The sequence below is a fragment of the Cibotium barometz genome, chromosome 53 (assembly GCF_041138505.1).
Source record: "Cibotium barometz isolate CiBa-2024 chromosome 53, ASM4113850v1, whole genome shotgun sequence".
Taxonomy (NCBI): Eukaryota; Viridiplantae; Streptophyta; class Polypodiopsida; order Cyatheales; family Cibotiaceae; genus Cibotium; species Cibotium barometz.
Genome location: NC_141098.1, coordinates 36,625,481 through 36,644,624, shown reverse-complemented (window position 1 = coordinate 36,644,624; position 19,144 = coordinate 36,625,481). Strand labels below are relative to the sequence as shown.

The 19,144-nt window shown below is 37.2% G+C and overlaps 1 protein-coding gene across 1 annotated transcript; it reads right to left on the bottom strand.

The window, feature by feature from the left end:
* Window positions 1–285: 285 nt before the first annotated feature.
* On the bottom strand, window positions 286–3,174 carry LOC147608584 (amino acid permease 3-like). Its single transcript, XM_086789518.1, has 7 exons — window positions 2,868–3,174; window positions 2,529–2,771; window positions 2,316–2,409; window positions 1,985–2,202; window positions 1,641–1,783; window positions 1,280–1,507; window positions 286–1,152 (listed from the first exon to the last, which is right to left on the bottom strand). Exons 1-7 carry the CDS (start codon window positions 3,022–3,024, stop codon window positions 724–726), a joined length of 1,512 nt encoding a protein of 503 aa, XP_086645644.1. The 5' UTR covers window positions 3,025–3,174; the 3' UTR covers window positions 286–723.
* Window positions 3,175–19,144: the final 15,970 nt, after the last annotated feature.

Sequence of the window (19,144 nt, the reverse complement as noted above, 5' to 3'; positions counted from 1 at the left end):
AGTGTAAATAATCCTAGAGAGAGTGAATGCTAAGGTGAAGGGAGCAAGAAACCTGGCTCAGGTACCATGTTAAAACTTGAGGATCAAGCTCCCATGGAGATGAAAGTGTACTTATCTTATATATATATATATATATATATTAACAACATGATTAATGCCAATATAAACTAAGGAAGATGATACTTAAACACAATCATGATGAATACCCTAAACTAATTAAGATTTAGACTCAAGCACAATTTGGTTACAAGATTGAGACTTGTACTCATAAAGAGGCTTGAGATCTTGAATCACGTTTCATTCCTTGAAATGCTCCCCTTTTATAGGAGGAGGTACATGATTGGGCTTGTACATCAATGTGGGATAAGTCTCTACTCTTCTGATCTCTAGCTCACAGGTCACCTCAAATCTCAATAGAGCAGGTTTTCCGAGATTGAGAATATCTTTCTTACAAGCATTGATGGTCCATGGGAAATGGATAAAGAATCGATCACTTTTATTCATGTCAAAAAAATTTGCATGGTCTCCCAATGTAGTCGTGGGAGCAAAATGCCACTTCCTTTGTGTCGTGGAACATTCTATGACCACCTCTATAGGAGATGGTGACCTTTATGATAAATAGTGATCATTACTGGGGATGCTATAATGTTGTTTCGGTTCATTGTGGTGTGCTATTCGATTTATAATTCTCAAACTATAGGCGCCATTTGCACTGCGGAGCCATTAAGAGTGTGTTTGGAAGGGCTTGTACGACTTAAGATCCTCTATTACACCTTGTATGGATCCAAAAAGAGCTGCCAAGGATATCAATAGACAGAAGAAACTGAGCCCCTGAAGAAGACACCATTTGAGACTCCAGCTTTGTGTCTTGGATCGAGCAATGTGCATCTCGATAGGGAAGTAAACTGTGAGAGGCCAGAATGCTAAAGCGCCCAATACCCCTAGTATGTCATTGAAGAATGGAAGGAGCATGGAGGCTAGAGTGGTGAAGATCACAAAGATGGTCCTCCACACTAACCTAAAGAGGTTGACATGATATGCAGGCTCATAAAATGGGAGTTTGATGGTGTAGTGTTTGTGGACCACCTGGCTTTTAGGGAAAGAAAGGGATACCCACTCTTCAACAAACGCAAAGAGTGGTTGGCAAAAGACCTGCAAAAACAAATCGGGGCGAGGGCTCAGTAAGAGTAAGAGTTTCTTCAAATGACAATCAGAGTAAGAGTATCTTCGAATGACAATCACTATTGTTTCAAATAGGAAAGGAGCTAAGAATAAAGACCTGGAATGCTCCCACAAGGTGTACAACCACGCATGCATTGGCAATGTCAACAAGCCAGAAAGGCTCGTAGAATCCAAAGCCGGTGAGAAGGTTTCCAGGGGCATCGTCTCCAAACACAGCATAGCCAATGCAGCCGCACAACATATAAAAGATGGTGGTTGTGGAGACTCCCAGGAGGTTGGCCTTCTTCATAGTTTGACTCTCAGAAGGAGGGGATTTGATCGTATCCTATAATACAACAATACATCTCGTTAAACCATGAAACTCTTGATCCATTTATATATTGTAGCACAAGTGAAGACATATGTGCATCACAGACTCAGGGCGTTGATCACTTTCTGCAATTGTGTAAAAGAAATACCTGGATCTCAATGAGGATCATGGAGTAAGAGTAGGCAAAAGCAATGTTTCCGAGGGCTTGGAAGATGGGCCATATGTTGTGAAGTTGAGGGCTATCACCGGTGTAAAGCAAGCCACCCAGTGTGCCATGTAACTGACCACCCTCTGTCCATGAGATCATTAACCATAATGAGATTATTTAGCACTGTCGTGCTTCTCTTAAGACAAAGAAAGTTTATATTCACATCCTCAAAAGACCCTAAGGGTCTATGATGAAGAATTCAAGTCAAGCAACGTACAAAAACGTGTCAAAGACTAGGGGCGGTAGCTATGCGGCTAACACGAGAGAGAGAGAGAGAGAGAGACCTGCAGCTACTTTGCCGATACCGAGGCCCACTCCGATTGAAGAGTAAGAAAAGGACATCACAGCTGCAACTATGGAGAGCCACCAGAGCTTGCTGAAGGTAGGGATCTGGGATAGAACAACTTGTATTCCTCCAAACAGAAGCATGTAAGGGTAGGTTGAAGTGTAACATGGTGCACGGTGGCCGTGTATGTGGAAACAATTGGATCTTGCAATGGCCCTGTGTGCAGACATAAATTAAGACAGAGAGAAGAGCAGTTGAATTAGTCACACCATGAGTAGCAAGCTGTTATTTTGGCATATCGACGGAGGGAGGGTGAGTATGATGCGTACACCATGCTAATGGAGGCTGTGATTGTGTAGCCAATTGCAGTGCCCACAAAGTTTGTGTACTGTACGATGGCACAGAACTTAGTGTGCACTTCTCCTGAGCACAAACAAGAAGTCTGTGTCAACTGATCATAGATATCATGGTAGAGCAATTCATGCAGCAGGGAAGGTTCTAGTGTACGTCTACTATAATAACTGGCAATTTGTTTAGCCTACCCAAGTTGGATCGAACGGCATCCATGTAAGTGTAGTTGCGCTTAGCGATCATGCCGCCGCCTGTGGATGATGATCTGTAGCAGTCTGCGAGCAGCAGCGAGGTGAAGTAAGTGATGAGCGCGAATACTAGGAGGGTGATGGGCCCGGCGACCCAGCCCAGCTTGGCCATGCTCCATGCCAGCGACAGCACACCTGACCCGATCACCGCTGTCACGATGTGGGCAGATGCTGTCCACAACGTCCCTGCACCAAAAGAGCTATCAGGCAAAATTAGCTCTACGACGATAAATGAATGATTAAAAATGGTGAGCTGCGCACAGTGCATTTGGGTTATCCTACCTGTTCGCTTAGGCCGCCCATCATCATCTAAGGGGGCCGCTTCATAGGATAAAGTAGCTAGGGATAAGCGCCCCTCTTCGACAAGCTGCAGGGGCGCATGATTGGAGGAGCGAGCGTTGTGATCATTATATTGACATGTTTGCAAAGAATGATCCATCCGCCGTACTACTCTGGTCTCTTGTGTACCACTGATCTGTTGCACTAGTGTGATTATCGGAAGCCTAGCGTGCTGAGAGACTGAGAGAGAGAGAGAGAGAGAGAGAGTGTGTGTGTGTGTGTGTGTGTTTTGTTTCGAGTGCAGTAGTAGGCGATTGTTGCTGGATCCATCGACGACGTTAAATAGTCGTGAAGGTAGGCTGCAGGTCGAGCAGTAGGAGAGGAAAGTATACAGTGCAACAGGTTTGAGTGCGCTCGCGTGCTCAACGTGTAGGAAAGTAAAGAAAGCTCTAATTGATTGCACGACTCGGAGTGATCGTTTTGTCGGATATTTGAATCGATGCGTATATTGCAACTTGCACGAGGGGAATCGGCTGAGATTTTAAGAAGCCTTTATTTAAAGGAATGATTTTTCATATATATTTTAGTTATAAAACGGGATAGAGTAAAGATTTTTGATTGGTTGAAAAATATGTTTTTTTAGCAGCCCAAGAGATTCATTCTTATATTAAATTCTATATTTTATTCTAAGCGCCTTCTCCCCTAACGAACCACGCCCATTGAACAAGTTTACTGACCCACCCTTTGTGATGACATCATTTCTTGAGAAGATCTCCCCCATGGCACTTAGTCTCTTGAACATGTTGTAACCTAATTGGTGCAAAAGTTGCTTAGCTCAAATTTTTCTCTACTCAAAAAGATTCAAACCCCAACAACATCATTGTAGACATTTCAAAATGGTACGGGAATCAAAAAAACGCTCTCATGTATATCTAGTAGAAGGTGTTGCAAATCCGTTTCACATAGAACCCAAATCACTATGAATTTTGAATGTGTGGATATTATTACGTGTAGTCTTGTCAAGCTCTTGCAAGATCGATAGAGTATAACACTTGTTAAGGTAAAACTTGAAGTAGCAATTGGCCTTTTGAGTCATATGCATCTTTTCACAAAGTAAGGAACAAGAAAGTAATTGGAGATGTAAAAAATACACACTATCGAGATTTTATTGTGATTAATTTCCTTCAAGATTGCAATTTTATCTCACTTTCTTATTCTCTAAATCATCGAATTCTATGTTGACACTTTTTGGTATCTCATTTTGCAAAACTTCTTTTAGGAGGGATTGATTTGGATCATGTTTTTCTGGAAGCATAGGTGAAGGGTGAACATGGGCGGAAGGGAAAAGGAGGAGGGGAATTTCTCACCGTTTCCTCCTTATTTCAAGCTATAATTATCGAGGTGAGTGATACAACAAATAGTGTTTTTCTCCTTTCCTTTGAGCAGTAGTTAAAGTTAAAAGAATTATGTGTTTGTGAGTGCACAATCTTGTTGATGAGGGATTCCTCTATTTAAGTAGTGTACACTCTATAGAGGTAGAATCCCAGTGGGTACAAGTGATCCGATTGGCTATAACTCTGGACATGTAAATGGCTATGCAACCACACGTGGGCTGGTTTCTAATACTTAAAGTTATCCTTTAATGAAGAAAATGGAAAATATATTAGGCCCCTATCCAACCGCCAATGCTATAGAAGCTACAATACAATGGTTATATTAGCGCATGTAGCAAGGCTTATGGAAATTCATTAAATTTTTTTGAAAAGATTTCCTACACATTAAAGAAAATCAAACTATGGAGAAGCATGTTAACATGGAAACTTTACCTACATAATGCGTGTGATCGATATGTGAAAGATTGCTCTTCATATATTGTAACCTTCTTTTTCTAAATTGTAACGTCCCTCCCAAGCCATGTATGTATGTGTCTCTTTTAATATAGATTTCAATAAGAAAAGAGAGTGTAATTAGAAAGAGTGAGACAACAAGGCTAGAAACATTAGGAAAGGTTAGAATAAAAATATTAGCTCCAAAAAATCCTAAAAGAAATAAGAACATAAGAATAGTTCTATGAAGAGATAAGTATCCCCAAAAATAGAATTTCGATTTTAGGTGATAAGAGGTCATATTTAGAGTAATTTTACACATTTAGAGTCCATGCATACTAAAAATGTGAAAAAACAATGCGTTTCTAAAGATGGTGTGTTTGCGGCTATATACAGACGTTTTGGCTTGTAGACCAGATGCCTTCCCGATCTTTTGACTGGTTACGTGACTATATTCTGAGTTTTTATCAAAGAGTTATGGCCGAAACAGTTTGCTGTTTCTGTCAGGGTCTTTACATAGAGAAAACTGTGAGAAGACAGCAAGTAGCCTCAAGGTAATCCTAGAGTTTGAGATGCATATATCCCTTCATTCTTATCTAATATCTCAGAAAAGAATCTTAGATTGCTATAGTCTTTCGGAGGAAGAGACCAAAACTCCATAGCTTTTCTTTTAGAGAAAGAATAGTATGCCGTAGCCCTGTAGGAGAAGGCTATTTTGCCATAGATCTTAGAAAGAGAGAAGAATCACAGTATGAGTAAGAGGAGATAAAGCTTGGAGATTATTGGATGATTTCAATCAAAGGACAAGGTATTAGAAGACTCTATTCTCATATGTCAAGTTCTAAAGCTCTTGTTGACAAGCAAGAACAACGAGAAAAACGATAAATTTCTATAAGGTATATACATATTTTGTTTTTTATTTACATATCATTCTTAGGGGTTGAGGTATGGCCCCGGCTTCTCTATTGATTGTTACAGTGATCTATTTGATTGATTTACCATTTAAAGTTTGTATTCTTTTCAGCAATAGCATATGCCTTAATAAAGAATGTCTTATCGCAATCTCAAGTTGAAATGCTAAAATCTTTGTGAAAAAGATTGTTTTCTTAAAGAAGGTGACATGGATCCTATGGTTTAGTGAGTAAATGGATTGTTTATCTTGGTTAAATTAAGGTACAGGTACAACTCTCCCTGCCTTGACGCTGCCCCGTTCTTGTGCTTATAAAGCCGGACGGCGGAGACGTTAGTAAGGCCCGGAGTTGGCCCATGGTATCCCTCATACCATTGGGAGAATGAGGTTTGCCGATTGAGGCAAGTGATTGTGATGATGCTGCCTAGTTCTGAGGGCCCAGGCTAGTGCGGTGAATTAGCCCACCCTAGTGCGCAGACATCCCTCTGAGGGGCGGGAGGATCGAGCGATGGAGCCTGAGAGGGCGACAGACCGGCTTGAGTCCTCGCCAGCGGCCGACGATGAGGTGTATGGTCCCGTAGGGTTTTGCCCAGCATGTGGAGACTGGAAGGCCGAATTCTAGATCATCGGCGGTATAAAGGAAAAGAATAAGAGAGCCACTTTGGCTTGTATGAAATTGATTCATGTTTAACTTTGTTTTTATAAATCTTGTATTTGGTATGATTGTATTGTAGAAAAAGGCTGTTTTAACAAACCTTGTGAAAAGGGTCTTAATTAAGGAACATGTTTGTTTATGTCAAACAGTGTGGTAGGATTAATTAGAAAACAAATTGATGCGTGAGTAGGGTGGAAAGTGGGAGGATGGAATGCCCCGATGGCACCATCCTACGGACGGGTGGACCCGATTAGTCGGGTAGCTTTCCAACATATTAAGTGAAAGCCCTACGTTAGATAAATTGGTTCTTGGGCAACTCTTTTCTAGAAGACTAGGCCAGCGGCGGTTGTGCCTTGCATGGATGAGAAAAAAAGCGTTGCCTCTAGAAATCAAGTCTTGTAGTTGCCCAATTTATATGATCAATTACCCTATGGGTGATTTGATTTTAGAAGACCACGCTCCCCCTGCGGGATAGAACTAGGTCTTACCTATGAATCGTATCCTTGAATCTCTGTATGGTCAAGGTGTCGATGAGTAGGAAATTTTCTCTAAGATAAGACTTAGCGGACTATCTTAAGTGTTTCCCCTATTTGTGGAAGGGGAGAACCTTACATAAATGTTGTACGCAGTCATATGCTCCCAAGTCCTATATCATAACATGAGGAGCTCGGCTTCTAAAGCCTATTTTTTAGCCTTGTTACTAGTCATGGGTGCCTTGGGTCACTTCTTCAAATGTAGTTTAGTGACAGAAGGCTTACAAAGTATAAAATCCAATCTCTCATGTTTATAATCATCTTAGGTTGGAAGACATCGCCTTTTGGTGAAGAAAGTGTGACAATGTGGTGATAAGTGTCTTTCTCTTTTCCTTTGAAGATTGGTTAAAGTTAAAAGAGTAATGTATTCGTACGAGCATGTGGCCGAGTTGGTAAGGATTTGTCTCTCTAAATAGACATTGGAGGTAGAATCCCAGCGGCTAAACTAATCCCATTAACTACAGCTACTGGATGCACAAAGGATACACTACAACACACGGGCGTGTTCCAAACACTTAAAGTGCTTAGTGCTTTGATGAAGGAAAAGAAAAAAGTATCGAGTATAATGCTTATATCAATGTTTATATTAGTACTTATAATTAATACACATATCAAGGATTATATTGACAATATGAAAATTTGTAACTTTGTTTAAAAAGTGTTCATATGGTACAAAGATTAAAGAAAATTAAATTGAGAAGAAGGTGGTTGTGTATAGAAACTATATACAATTTTGATGTTTATTACACCAAAGCAACTTAAAGGTAAGTACAAAATTATATACATATAGTGGTAAACTTAATCTCGTTTAAGGTGTTTCATTCGGAGATGATCACCAAGCGTATGCACTCCATTATAAGTTGTAGAAGTTTTGAGTTTTGAGCTCGGGGGGTTCACTACAAGTAAACCCTCTATATCACGTGCGTTCAAGACCTATTTTAAAAATCTCTTATCTGTGAATTTTTCATGACTAAAACATACTCTTTTTCTATTGAACCTGTGAATACCCCCTTTAAATGGTGCCCTTATGTATGTAAAAAATGTGTGAAAAAGGGATTTTAAAAATCCCTTCTCTTGAACCCACGTGCTACACTTACATATTTAGAGTGACCCCCCTCCCCCCCCCTCCTCAGTTTTGAAGAAGTTGTTATAGATTTGTTCGAGCCATTGAAAAAAAATAATCTTTGATTAGCTATTACTTCTCTCATCCTCTTCCACTCAATCTTTTGTAAAGATTTATTACATTGAAACCACCTTTTTTTTCTCTAAAATCTTGGAAATTAACTAGTTTTTTGAAAAAAAAATTCTAAAGTCCTTCCTTCCAATGCAATTTAAGAAAACTGAAATTTGTATAAGGCTATTTTGATGTCCTTTTATACCCTTGCAGAGCAGCAGAGGGTTCGGTAAGACTTCTTTTAAGGCTTTTAAAAATGTTATTGCTAAGGCTTATTAATAAGCCTTTGACATTATAAAGTTTTAACACTAATTTGGTAATAGGTCATAAAAGTGTCTGTGGACATATTTATGTCCTCTTTATTAACTAAATTTATGAAATTATTTAGAACACATGGATAGTGAAAATCAAAGGTTTCCTTTTTTCATATCATCGGGTATATAATGAAGGAAAGTTGGGATTTTTTGGAATTATATTGGTTACCTCTAGGCTTTTCAATTTCATAAGAATTCATAGGCCAAATTATAGTCGTAATACATAGTTGTCTGGACTATATTTGGATCAAAGGCTTTCATCAACTAATTCTCATCGCTTTCTAAATTGTTTGGATATACATTGCTTCACAAACATATATATGGTGTAATAGAATCCATCTTAGGTTCAAAAAGTAATTAGAACTCCAAAATAAAGGTCTTAATAAAAATTTTAAGGTATTTAACTATCTCAAAAAAAACACTTGAAGGATTTTTATAGCTAATCAAACAATCATAAGCTAGGACCACTTTATTTTAGATAAAAGTTTGTAAATTTTGAACCATATTTATTACTATAGAATAAGTACTAATTCATGTATATTGTTTTGTTATCAATACAATTTTAAATGTTGAACGTCACCTTATCTTCTAACTGAATTGAAATGTTTAGATATGTATTTTTGATCGATTACTTTAGTGGAGACATTGATTTATTAGTATAACTAAAGTAAATCACCATATAACTCACCCTGTTTTAGGTGTCACAAACTTAACCACTAACGGTATGAAACTAGGATTTACCCACAAGGGAAGGTATGTATTTATGGCAAGCTACAAGCTACAAGGTAAACTTATCCCATTAACTACAGCTATTGGATGCACAAATGATACACTACAACACACGGGCATGTTCCCAACAATTGAAGTACTTAGTGCTTTAATGAAGGAAAAGGAAAAAGTATCGAGCCCCTATTCGATGCAATAGTGATGTAGTATAATGCTTATATCAATGTTTATATTAGTACTTATAATTAGTATACATATCAAGGATTATATTTACAATATGAAAATTTGTAACTTTATTTAAAAAGCATTCATACGGTACATAGATTAAAGAAAATCAAATTGAGAAGAAGGTGGTTATGTATAGAAACTATATACAATTTTGATGTTTATTACCCCAAAGCAACTTGAAGGTAAGTATAAAAACTGTATACATATAGTGGTAAACTTAAGCTTGTAAGGTATTTCATTCAGAGATGATCCCCAAGCGTATGCACTCCATCATAAGTTGCAAAAGTTTTGAGTTTTAATCTCGGGGGGTTCACCATAAGTAAACCCTCTATATCACTTGCGTTCAAGACCTATTTTAAAAATCCCTTATTTGTGAATTTTTCATGAATAAAACATACCTTTTTCTATTCAACCTGTGAATACCCCCTTTAAATGGTACCCTTATATATGTACAAAATGTATAAAAAAAGGATTTTAAAAATTTCCTCTTGAACCCACGTGCTGCACATACATATTTATGAGTGACCCCCCCGGGAGGTTTTGAGTAAGTTATAGATTTGTTCGAAAAATCGAAAACAAATATTGCTTTGATTATCTATCGCTTCACTCATCCTCTTCCACTCAATCTATTGCAAAGATATATTTTATTGAAACCGCCTCTTTTTTTTCTCTGAAATCATTGACGTTAACTAGTTTTTTGAATTTCTTTTTTTTTCTAAAGTCCTTCCTTCCAATAATGCAATTTAAGAAAATTAAAATTTGTATAAGGCTATTTTGATGTCCTTTTGTAACCTTGCAGAGGGTTCTGTAAGACTTCTTTTAAGGCTTTTACAAATGTTATTGCTACTAAGGCTTATTAATAAGCCTTTTAACTTATAAATCTTTAACACCAATTTGGTAAAAGAAAAAAAAACTGTCCATGGAAATATCTATGTCCTCTTTATTAACTAAATTTATGAAATTATTTAGAACACATGTATAGTGAAAATCAAAGGTTTCCTTTTTTCATATCATCGGGTATATAGTGAAGAAAAGTTGGGATTTTTTGGGATCATATTGGTCATCTCTAGGCTTTTTAATTTCATAAGAATTCATAGGCCAAATTACAGTCCGTAATACCTAGTTGTTTGGACTATATTTGGATCAAAGGCTTTCATCGACTAATTTCTCATTGCTTTCTAAATTGTTCGGATATACATTGCTTCACAAACATATATATGAAGTAATAGAATCCATCTTAGGTTCAAAAATTCATTAGAACTCCAAAATTTAGGTCTTAATAAAAATTCTAAGGTATTTAACTATCGTTAAAAAAACACTTTAAGGATTTTTATTAGCTGATCAAACAATCATAAGCTAGGACCACTTTGTTTTAGATAAAAGTTTACATATTTTGAACCGTCATTTTATATAATAATAAATACTATTTTCATAAGTTTCTCATTAGATGATCCAAAATTAATATAAGCAAGGATTCATATACGTTGTTTTGTTATCAATACGATTTTGAACATTAAGACCATCACCTTATCTTCTAACTAAACTGAAATGTTTAGATATGTATTTTTGATCGATTACTTTAGTGGAGACATTGATTTATTAGTATAACTAAAGTAAATCACCATATAAGCTCACACTATTATCGTACTTTGGGTGTCAAAGACTTAACCACCAAGGGTATGAAACTAGGATTTACCACAAAGGAAGGTGTGCATTTAAGACAATCTATAAGCTATAATCTATCTGAAATTAGAATATATAACACTACAACAGAATGAGATTGTAGTAGCAAAATAATCAATGTTTGAATAACTAGAAGGATAGGTAAATATCGGACTATTTTCGTTGCTAATAAACACTACCATTTTCCTTGCAACACCACGTTCAGTGCTGCTTAACAGCAAAATTCTGTTGTCCCGGGTGATATTTCACTACTATTATTGCTGCTCAGTAGCGAAAGCTTTGCACAACAAAAAACAAGCTGGGGCAGACCGGTGAGTCTACACAGGATTCCCCAGTTTTCCCCAGCTCTTTTTTTTACTAAAACACAGTTACAGTTTCATCTTTATGACACAAACACAACATAAGAAACACATAGATTGTGGAGAATGCAATTGAGCCAAAAATTTATTATATTTCATGAAGTGTTGGGCCTTTGGCCATATATACATAAAATGTTTATAATGAAGAGCTATTTAATTGGAATCCTCATCGGATTTCGAGTGATCATCATCATCATCTTCCTTGTTCTCTTCCCTCCTTGCTTCTATTGCTTCACGCTCATAAATCAGGATCCTTCTCTTCATCTTCCCCTTCATCGTACATCCATTCCATCAAGCACAAGGTAAGCAAGGTCATTAAAATACAATTAGATGTAGAAAAGGGAATGTGGAACAGAGAACTCCGACTTCAACACATCAATGACATATTGCTTTGAAATCTCATCTTGTGATTTTCACTTCCTGAAGGAGTTCATGAACTCAAGGTTTGCAAGTACATGCATACAGTTCATTACTTTCTTCCCTCATGCATCCATGATGAGGGAACCATCGGCGTCCACGGTGTATGCTAGGGTGCGTGGATTGAATGGTGGAATGGGTCTCTTGGGGGCTAGCTCATAACGTGTAGATGAAGAGCCCCCTACTCCTAGGAAGATGCATCAGGAGACCTAGTTTGCTTTCGCCAAAGAAAAAGTAGCCTTCCCCCCCCCGCTAGCACGTCTACTACCCCCCAGACTCCCTACTATATCGTTGTCATGGTGAAGATGAACGTGAGGGAGTGGGGGTGAGTGTAGTCGAGGAAGGTGGTGTGGGGTCATCACAACCATAACATGATGGGCCTGCACCACTCAACCCCACACCTATCAAAGGCATGGCCTGCTCTGACTGACCAAGTGGGGTAGATTTTTCCTATGGCGTGGACTTACCAATTGGAAGCTCGTTTGCATTATAAGATCAAAAAAGAAGACATAGAACACATAAAAGGTTAACTTTGTGTATGTGAAAAGGTTTTATAAAACCATACTAATGTGTGTCTAAGGAAAATGAGACCAAACTACCCATATCGTTCGTTTATAATTGAGAGCAGATTTGTCACATTTGGGTCTTGTGAGGTGTTGATCAACATTACTACGAACAAAAGCCATTCTTAAAGCTCAGACAGAAAAGTCTATGAATAAGACCTATGCATAAGGCCACTGCATAAGGCCTGTTTCATAAGACCTATTGCATAGCCTATGCATAAGGCTTATACATAAGGCCTACACATAGCCTATGCATAGCTTATACATAAGGCATATTGCATAGCTTATGCATAAGGCCTATTGCATAAGGCTATTGACCTAACCCTAATCCCCGGCACCCAAGGGTGTAAAAACACAGAGAGAATAAGCGTAAACAAAGAATGGAAAAATAGGACTTACCCGAAATCCGTATGAGCTGCCCGTGGCCTAAACCCTTGGTGGTTGTTCGCTTGAATAAACCTACAAAATATTATCATGAAAATTCATAAAATTAGTTCATTTTAACATATTATGCAATAGGCCTTATGCATAAGGCCTTTTGCATAAGCCTATTGACCTAACCCTAAGGCTATGCATAAACCTATTACATAGGGCTTATGCATAAGCCCTATTGCAAAAGGCTTATGCAATAGGTCATGTTTCATAAGGCTTATGCAATAGGCTATGCATAAGGCTTATGCAATAGGCTATGCATAAGCCTATGCATAAACCTATTGCATACAGCTTATGCATCAGTCCTATTACATAAACCCTATACATAAGCCTATGCATAAACCTATTGCATAAAGGCTATGCATAAGGCTTATTGACCTACTACATAAGGGCTATGCATTAGCTTACAAGAGGCCTATTGACCTAACCCTAATCCCCAACACCCAAGGGTGCAAAAACACAAAGACAAGAAGCATAAGCCAAAATGAAGAATGAGGGCTTACTATATGAGAGGCTATGCCCAAACCCTTCTTCACTTGAATAAACCTACAAAAAAGAAACATAATAAATAAAAAAGTTTATCCTCATTTTAACACATTAGAAAAGCAAGGAGAACAAGAGAAAAAACAAGTGAGTACCCTAAACCCTACTCTTAATGCATAAGTGAATGAAAAAAATAGTTTATGTTAAGCCTTAATGCTAGCTCTATTCATAGAATGCTTAATAGAAAGGTCTGATGGAGAAAGTTCTCTATTAGAGCTCGATGCATTAGGCTACGGTTAGGGTAAGGGAGAGGAACGAGAGGGGAAGGGAGAAAGGGGAAAGAAAGAGAGAGGAAGGGAAAGAAAAGATCACATTCCAAGCTTTCCATGAAAGCTTGGAATAAGGCAAAGATTAAAGCTTTCTATTAAAGCTTGGAGAAAGCATGAAAGAGGGCTTACCTTAGAGAGGGAGAGTTGATTGATGTAAAAGACTTGTTGAGGGAAGAGGTTTGGTGGGAGGAATAGTCGGGCTATAGGCGTAGCCTACGCATGTGCAGAATAGGGGAAGTAGGTAGCTATTGACGTTGGCGATGTTTAAGACGGGAGTCTCAGTTTACAGGTCGATGCTCAGTAGCAAAATTTCGCTAATAGATTCGCTGCTGAGCATCAAAATTTCACTACTAGGAACCATATTTTCCCTGTTGTGGATAGTGAAAAAAAACGTTGTTGTGTTCGCTGTGGAGCAGAGTGAAACCTTCGGTAATTTTTTGTTCATAATTCTAGATGTTATTGTGTGTTTTGTATGAAAAAGATACTTTTCCTACTACCTCAACACTATCAACAGCTTAGTAACCCAACCAATACCAAATTAAATCTTGATACATGTAGTATATAATAAAAGTGTAACCCCGATATTAGGTTGTGGTTCATGCCGATCAAATTGATCCAAAGTGGTGGTATGTTGGACAAGTTTTTTCTTGTTCAAAACATATCTTTCAAGATCAAGATAAGGAGGCTAAATCTCTAGATGAGATGCAAGTACTAACTCAAATCGTCTCATTGAAGAAGACGATGAAGAAAATATTTTGGAGGGGGGCGATCAAGAGCATGAGGAACATCAATCCGAAGAAGATGATGAGTCACCTATCAATCATGACAATGCTTCATTGGATCATGATAGTGATATTGATATTCATATGGATTTCCATCTTTTCATTGAGCTTCCATTACATATAGACATTGATGAAGCAACACATATAGCTTTATTACAAGATGGGATGGATTCATGATCTTGACATTGTTTCGCTTCTCAAAAGTTTTCAACTATCTTCTTTTTTGCTTGAAACATTGATCCAAGGATTCTAATGGATGTTTTTTAAAGCTATACATCATTTTATGTGTGCATGTGACATGTATTTTGAAAATTCAATATCCAACAACTCTCTAGAATTTCATACATTGAAATTACAGTATAGTAGCGAAATTCTGCTGCTATAGGCACTACCCAGTAGCAAAATTTTGCTGCTATAAGTGCTGTGGAGCAGAGAAAATTTGCTACATAGCAACAAATAGAATCCCTGACATCCCAACAAAATAAACGTTGCTATATCTCTGACGTGTTGTAGTGTAGGTTTATCTTCTTGGAAGCTTTCGTAACCTTAGGTAAACTTTTTTTTAGTGGAAATAGAGAGTAGCTGTAATATTATTAAAAGTAATACAGATGTCAAGGTGGCTTATGGGCTGGTTAGGTATCAAGGTTCATTGTCCCAATTGGTTGATCTAATTTCTTCGTGTTTCAACTCTAGAACAACTAGTTGCTTTCACAGCCTATAGATATGTATGTTTATGGGAGATTTGGTGTTCCAAGAAATTTTTGTTGTATGTTGGTGGTCAATCTTAATCATTGATAGTGAAAAACGTACAACGGCAATCTATTGTTTTCATTTTGGATTATTTACACTCTCAGTCTTCCTTATCCTCTAATTAGTAGGTTCTGCAAGGTCACGTTACATTCACTCAGCTAATGTGGTGGTTGATTCATTTTTTTACATGCGCAGGAGGTGATTGTGTATCTCCTACTTCTCCGGTATTATCAGGGATGGTGTATGTGTATCTGCAATTGGTTTGCTTCAGGTGTTCCACTCCACTCCTATCTTTTGCTTCTACACAATAACATTGCATATATCATGATCTTGAAGTTTTAGTTAACCTTAGGTAAACTTACGCTCATATTCATTGCGTATGAATGTTACATTGCTCTTGATCATGAAGTGAGAGTAGTTTATAACATATTTGACACACTTGAGATCCCGTGATTGTGATAGTCGTTTCAGAGCTAGACACCTAGGGAGAAGGGGATAAAATTGAGTGGTAAAAAGCTAAATTCAAAGGTTTCTTAAGGATTGTCTCTATTAACCAAAGGGTAATAACCAAAGGTTAAGAGAAGGGTGGTAAACCATTTTTCAAAAAACCATGAAACCACTCTGAAATTGAAAAGCAGTTTTGCTAGATTCTTGACCTCTTTCTGATTGGTCTGTATGGATGAATTCCAAAATTGAGAGCAAATTCTGCTTAGCTTTTAGGTTGCTAAACCGCTGAGGGAGAAAGAAACCTATAATGGATGGTGTGTGAATCTCCAAGAGTCAATATATGCAATGTGGGAAAAATTTCAGAAAAAAGACTTAATTAATTAGAAATTTTTATCCATCTTCTTTCCCTTTCCAACTCATGGCCATGAATTGTCAAATTCAAGGGAATTTTTTTTTTCCTCTCTTAACTCCATGATGGCCGGCTGGCACTGCGCATTCAGAGAAGAAGAAGGCAGCTGTAAATAGCGCTAAGAATATTGCGTTGATTAGCCACAAGAGCTTTGTAAGCTTTAAATAACAAAGCTTACATTAGATAAAAGCTTTATAAGCTTTAAGAATAAATAAATAAATCTACGCTGCGAATCCAAGGAGGGACTGCCGATTGCGCCTAAAGCTTCACCTAAGCTTATGTTCAGCTTTTAAGTAAATCTGCGTTGGATTATGCCCATAAAAGACTAAAAGCCTTGTAAGCTTTACTAATAAGCATAATTAAAAGCTTTGTAGCTTTTAAATAATAAAGCTTACAAAGGCTTTATTAAAATAAGCATGATCATTATAATTAAAAAGCTTTGTTAAGCTTTAAGATTAAAGCTTTTAACAACAAACTTTATATATATATATATATACCTTATCCCATTACTGTCTACCTCTCTCTCTCTTTTTGAGTGCATTTTTGTGACCAAATTCGAAGAGAGAAAACCCACAAAAAACCAACAGCTTCTTTAAAGCAAATTTTCTATCCTCATCCCTTCAAAGAAAAATTTTTCAAGAAAACTCGTCACTCCCCACAAAAGGCAACTATTCAAAAAGAAAGGTTGCAATGGCTGCTTTACCCATTCTGCCCACAGTTCAAGAACAAATCTCAGCACTATAAGAACAAATTGCTAATGAATGAGAACTCCGATGCAAATCAAAGCGTCAAGTCAAGCATACCAAACGCAAACGTGATGCTTCTGATTCTTTCAACTTAGATGATGAGGAAAGTGACCAAGTTAAACCCACTGTTAAAGCTACATTGTGTGCTCAAAATTTCAAGAAAGACTCACGAATCAGCCGAAAGGCATTCACTTTTCAAAATTATGATGGCAAGAAGGATGCACAAGTTCTCATTGCTTGGATTAGCCAACTAGATGACTATTTCTCTGTGGCAAGAAGTTCTGCGAAAAAGATAAAATTAAATGTGCTTGTAATCATTTAATTGAGAGTGTGGCTTTATGGTGGAATGTGACTAAGCAAGGTAAACATCGACCTTCAACATGGAAAGAGTTTCAAAATCTCTTAAAGAAATATTTTCTACCATCACAGTACAAAGCTAAAGCACGTCAACGATGGGACACTATGCCAGATTGATAAAAAGAATATCCAAGCTTATATCGACAAGTTTTGGGATATTCTTTTACAGGTTCAAGTCATTGAAAAAGTTAAGGAGAAAGAGCAATGTAGAAAATTCATTACAGGACTTAAGTCTACCATTAGGGCTGATGTTAACATGTTTCATCCACATGACCTTAGCACTGCTATGGACCTTGCCCTAAATTCAGAATGTAAAACAACTATATCTAGAGATTTCAAGATTCAAGATAAATCTTTTACAAAATCCACTAAATCTTCTTTCCCTGCTAGTACTTTTGATAAGTCCAGGATGCAAAAGGGTAAAGATATGGCTAAAGTAGGTTTTCAAAAGAGCAATAACAACAAACCATCAAATGGACAACCAATGAATCGAATCTTCAGATGCTACAATTATCATAAGGAAGGACACCTCGCACAAGATTGCCCTAACAAAAAGAAGAATTCCACATCGATGGCTCGACTCAATGTTATTGAAGAAGAGGACGAAGATTCTTTCAAACAAGAGGGTAACTCTGATCCCGATTTTTTCATTTCTGAGAAAGCATTGAAAGCACTTAACTTAGATGCATCGTACTCTAGTTACAAAGTAAAGACTGGATTTTTAAGGTACTAAGTATAACTGCACCAAAGAGGTTAGAGATTTAGAATTACAAATGGGTTCACTACTAAAAGAAAAGAGAACATTCCTAGTTGCACCTTTAGAAGGTGTGGATGTCATCTTAGGTATGCCATGAGCATAACCCCCATTGACTATGGCACCCATACCATGTGGTTAATAAAAGATGACCAAGAAATTTATCTTCAATGCCAAAACAAAGGTGAATTAGGCCCATTTTTTACTCATACTCAAACAAAAAGAGCTGTACGGAAAAAGAAGAAATTTTTTATTTTTGTCAACCAACTTACTACTGAGGATGACTCCAAATCAAATATGCCTCATGACCCTTTCATCTCTAAATTCTCTTATTGCTTCATAGATGACTTACCACACCTTACCTAGACCTCGCCTAGAAGACCATAAGATTGAAATAATTCCTGGTAGTCGCCATGTAAAGCTCCTTATAGAGTAAACATGCTAGAACAAAAGAAAATTCAAAGATAAGTCAAAGAACTATTAGATAAGGAATTGATTCAACCCAGTAGTTTTCCATTTGGTGCTCCAATTCTTCTCGTTAAAAAGGAGAATGGTACATATCGATTGCGTATCGATTATCGTGCACTAAACAAAATTAGTGTTAAGAATCGATATTCAATACCTCGAGTAGATGACCTGCTAGACAAACTTAAAGGAGCCCGAGTATTTAGAAAGATTGACCTAAAGTCTAGTTATCATCAAATTCGAATGGACGAAGGATATATCTACAAAGCTTCCTTTAGGACCCAAACTGGCCATTATAAGTTTTTAGTTATGCCATTCGGTTTTACTAGTGCTCCAGCTACTTTCAACACAATGATGAATAGGATATTCTTGAAATATCAAAATTTTATTGTAGTGTTTTTCGATGATATCTTAGTTTTCAGTAAGAATCATCAAGGACATGAACAACATCTAGAAAAAGTATTCTCACTTCTTCAAGAGAATCAACTCTATGCTAGCCCTAAAAAGATAAAAATTCTTCCAAGAAGAAATTGAATATCTAGGACACATTGTCTCTGCTCATGGTATTCGAGTAGATCCCAAAAAATCAAAAGCATTACTAATTGGCCTAGACCACATGATATTCACGAACTCCGATCTTTTCTTGGATTATGTAGCTACTACAGGAAGTTCGTTAGACATTTTTTATATATTACACATTCTTTGATTAAACTTCTTAAGAAAGCTAGACTGTAAGATTCCTCCCTCCAGCTTTTGAGGTGTACAGGTGTAAGAACCTCCCCTTCTGATCTTATAATTATTCTCCTCTCTGAAATAAAAGAAAGATTCTGTTTTACCCTGTTTTAGATTGGAGAGAGAAAATATCTAGAGAGAGATAATCCAAAATTGAGAAATTTTTAGATATAAAAAACCTCCTAGTGTCTAAAATGGTTTTCCCT

Excerpts from the sequence above, each read along its gene's own strand:
- LOC147608584 (XM_086789518.1), bottom strand. The coding sequence starts at position 3,024 with ATGGATCATTCTTTGCAAACATGTCAATATAATGATCACAACGCTCGC. Across the intron at positions 2,772-2,867 it reads TGGGCGGCCTAAGCGAACAG|GGACGTTGTGGACAGCATCT; the intron begins GTAGGATAACCC and ends CTTTTGGTGCAG. Across the intron at positions 2,203-2,315 it reads ACAGCCTCCATTAGCATGGT|GGCCATTGCAAGATCCAATT; the intron begins GTACGCATCATA and ends GTCTGCACACAG.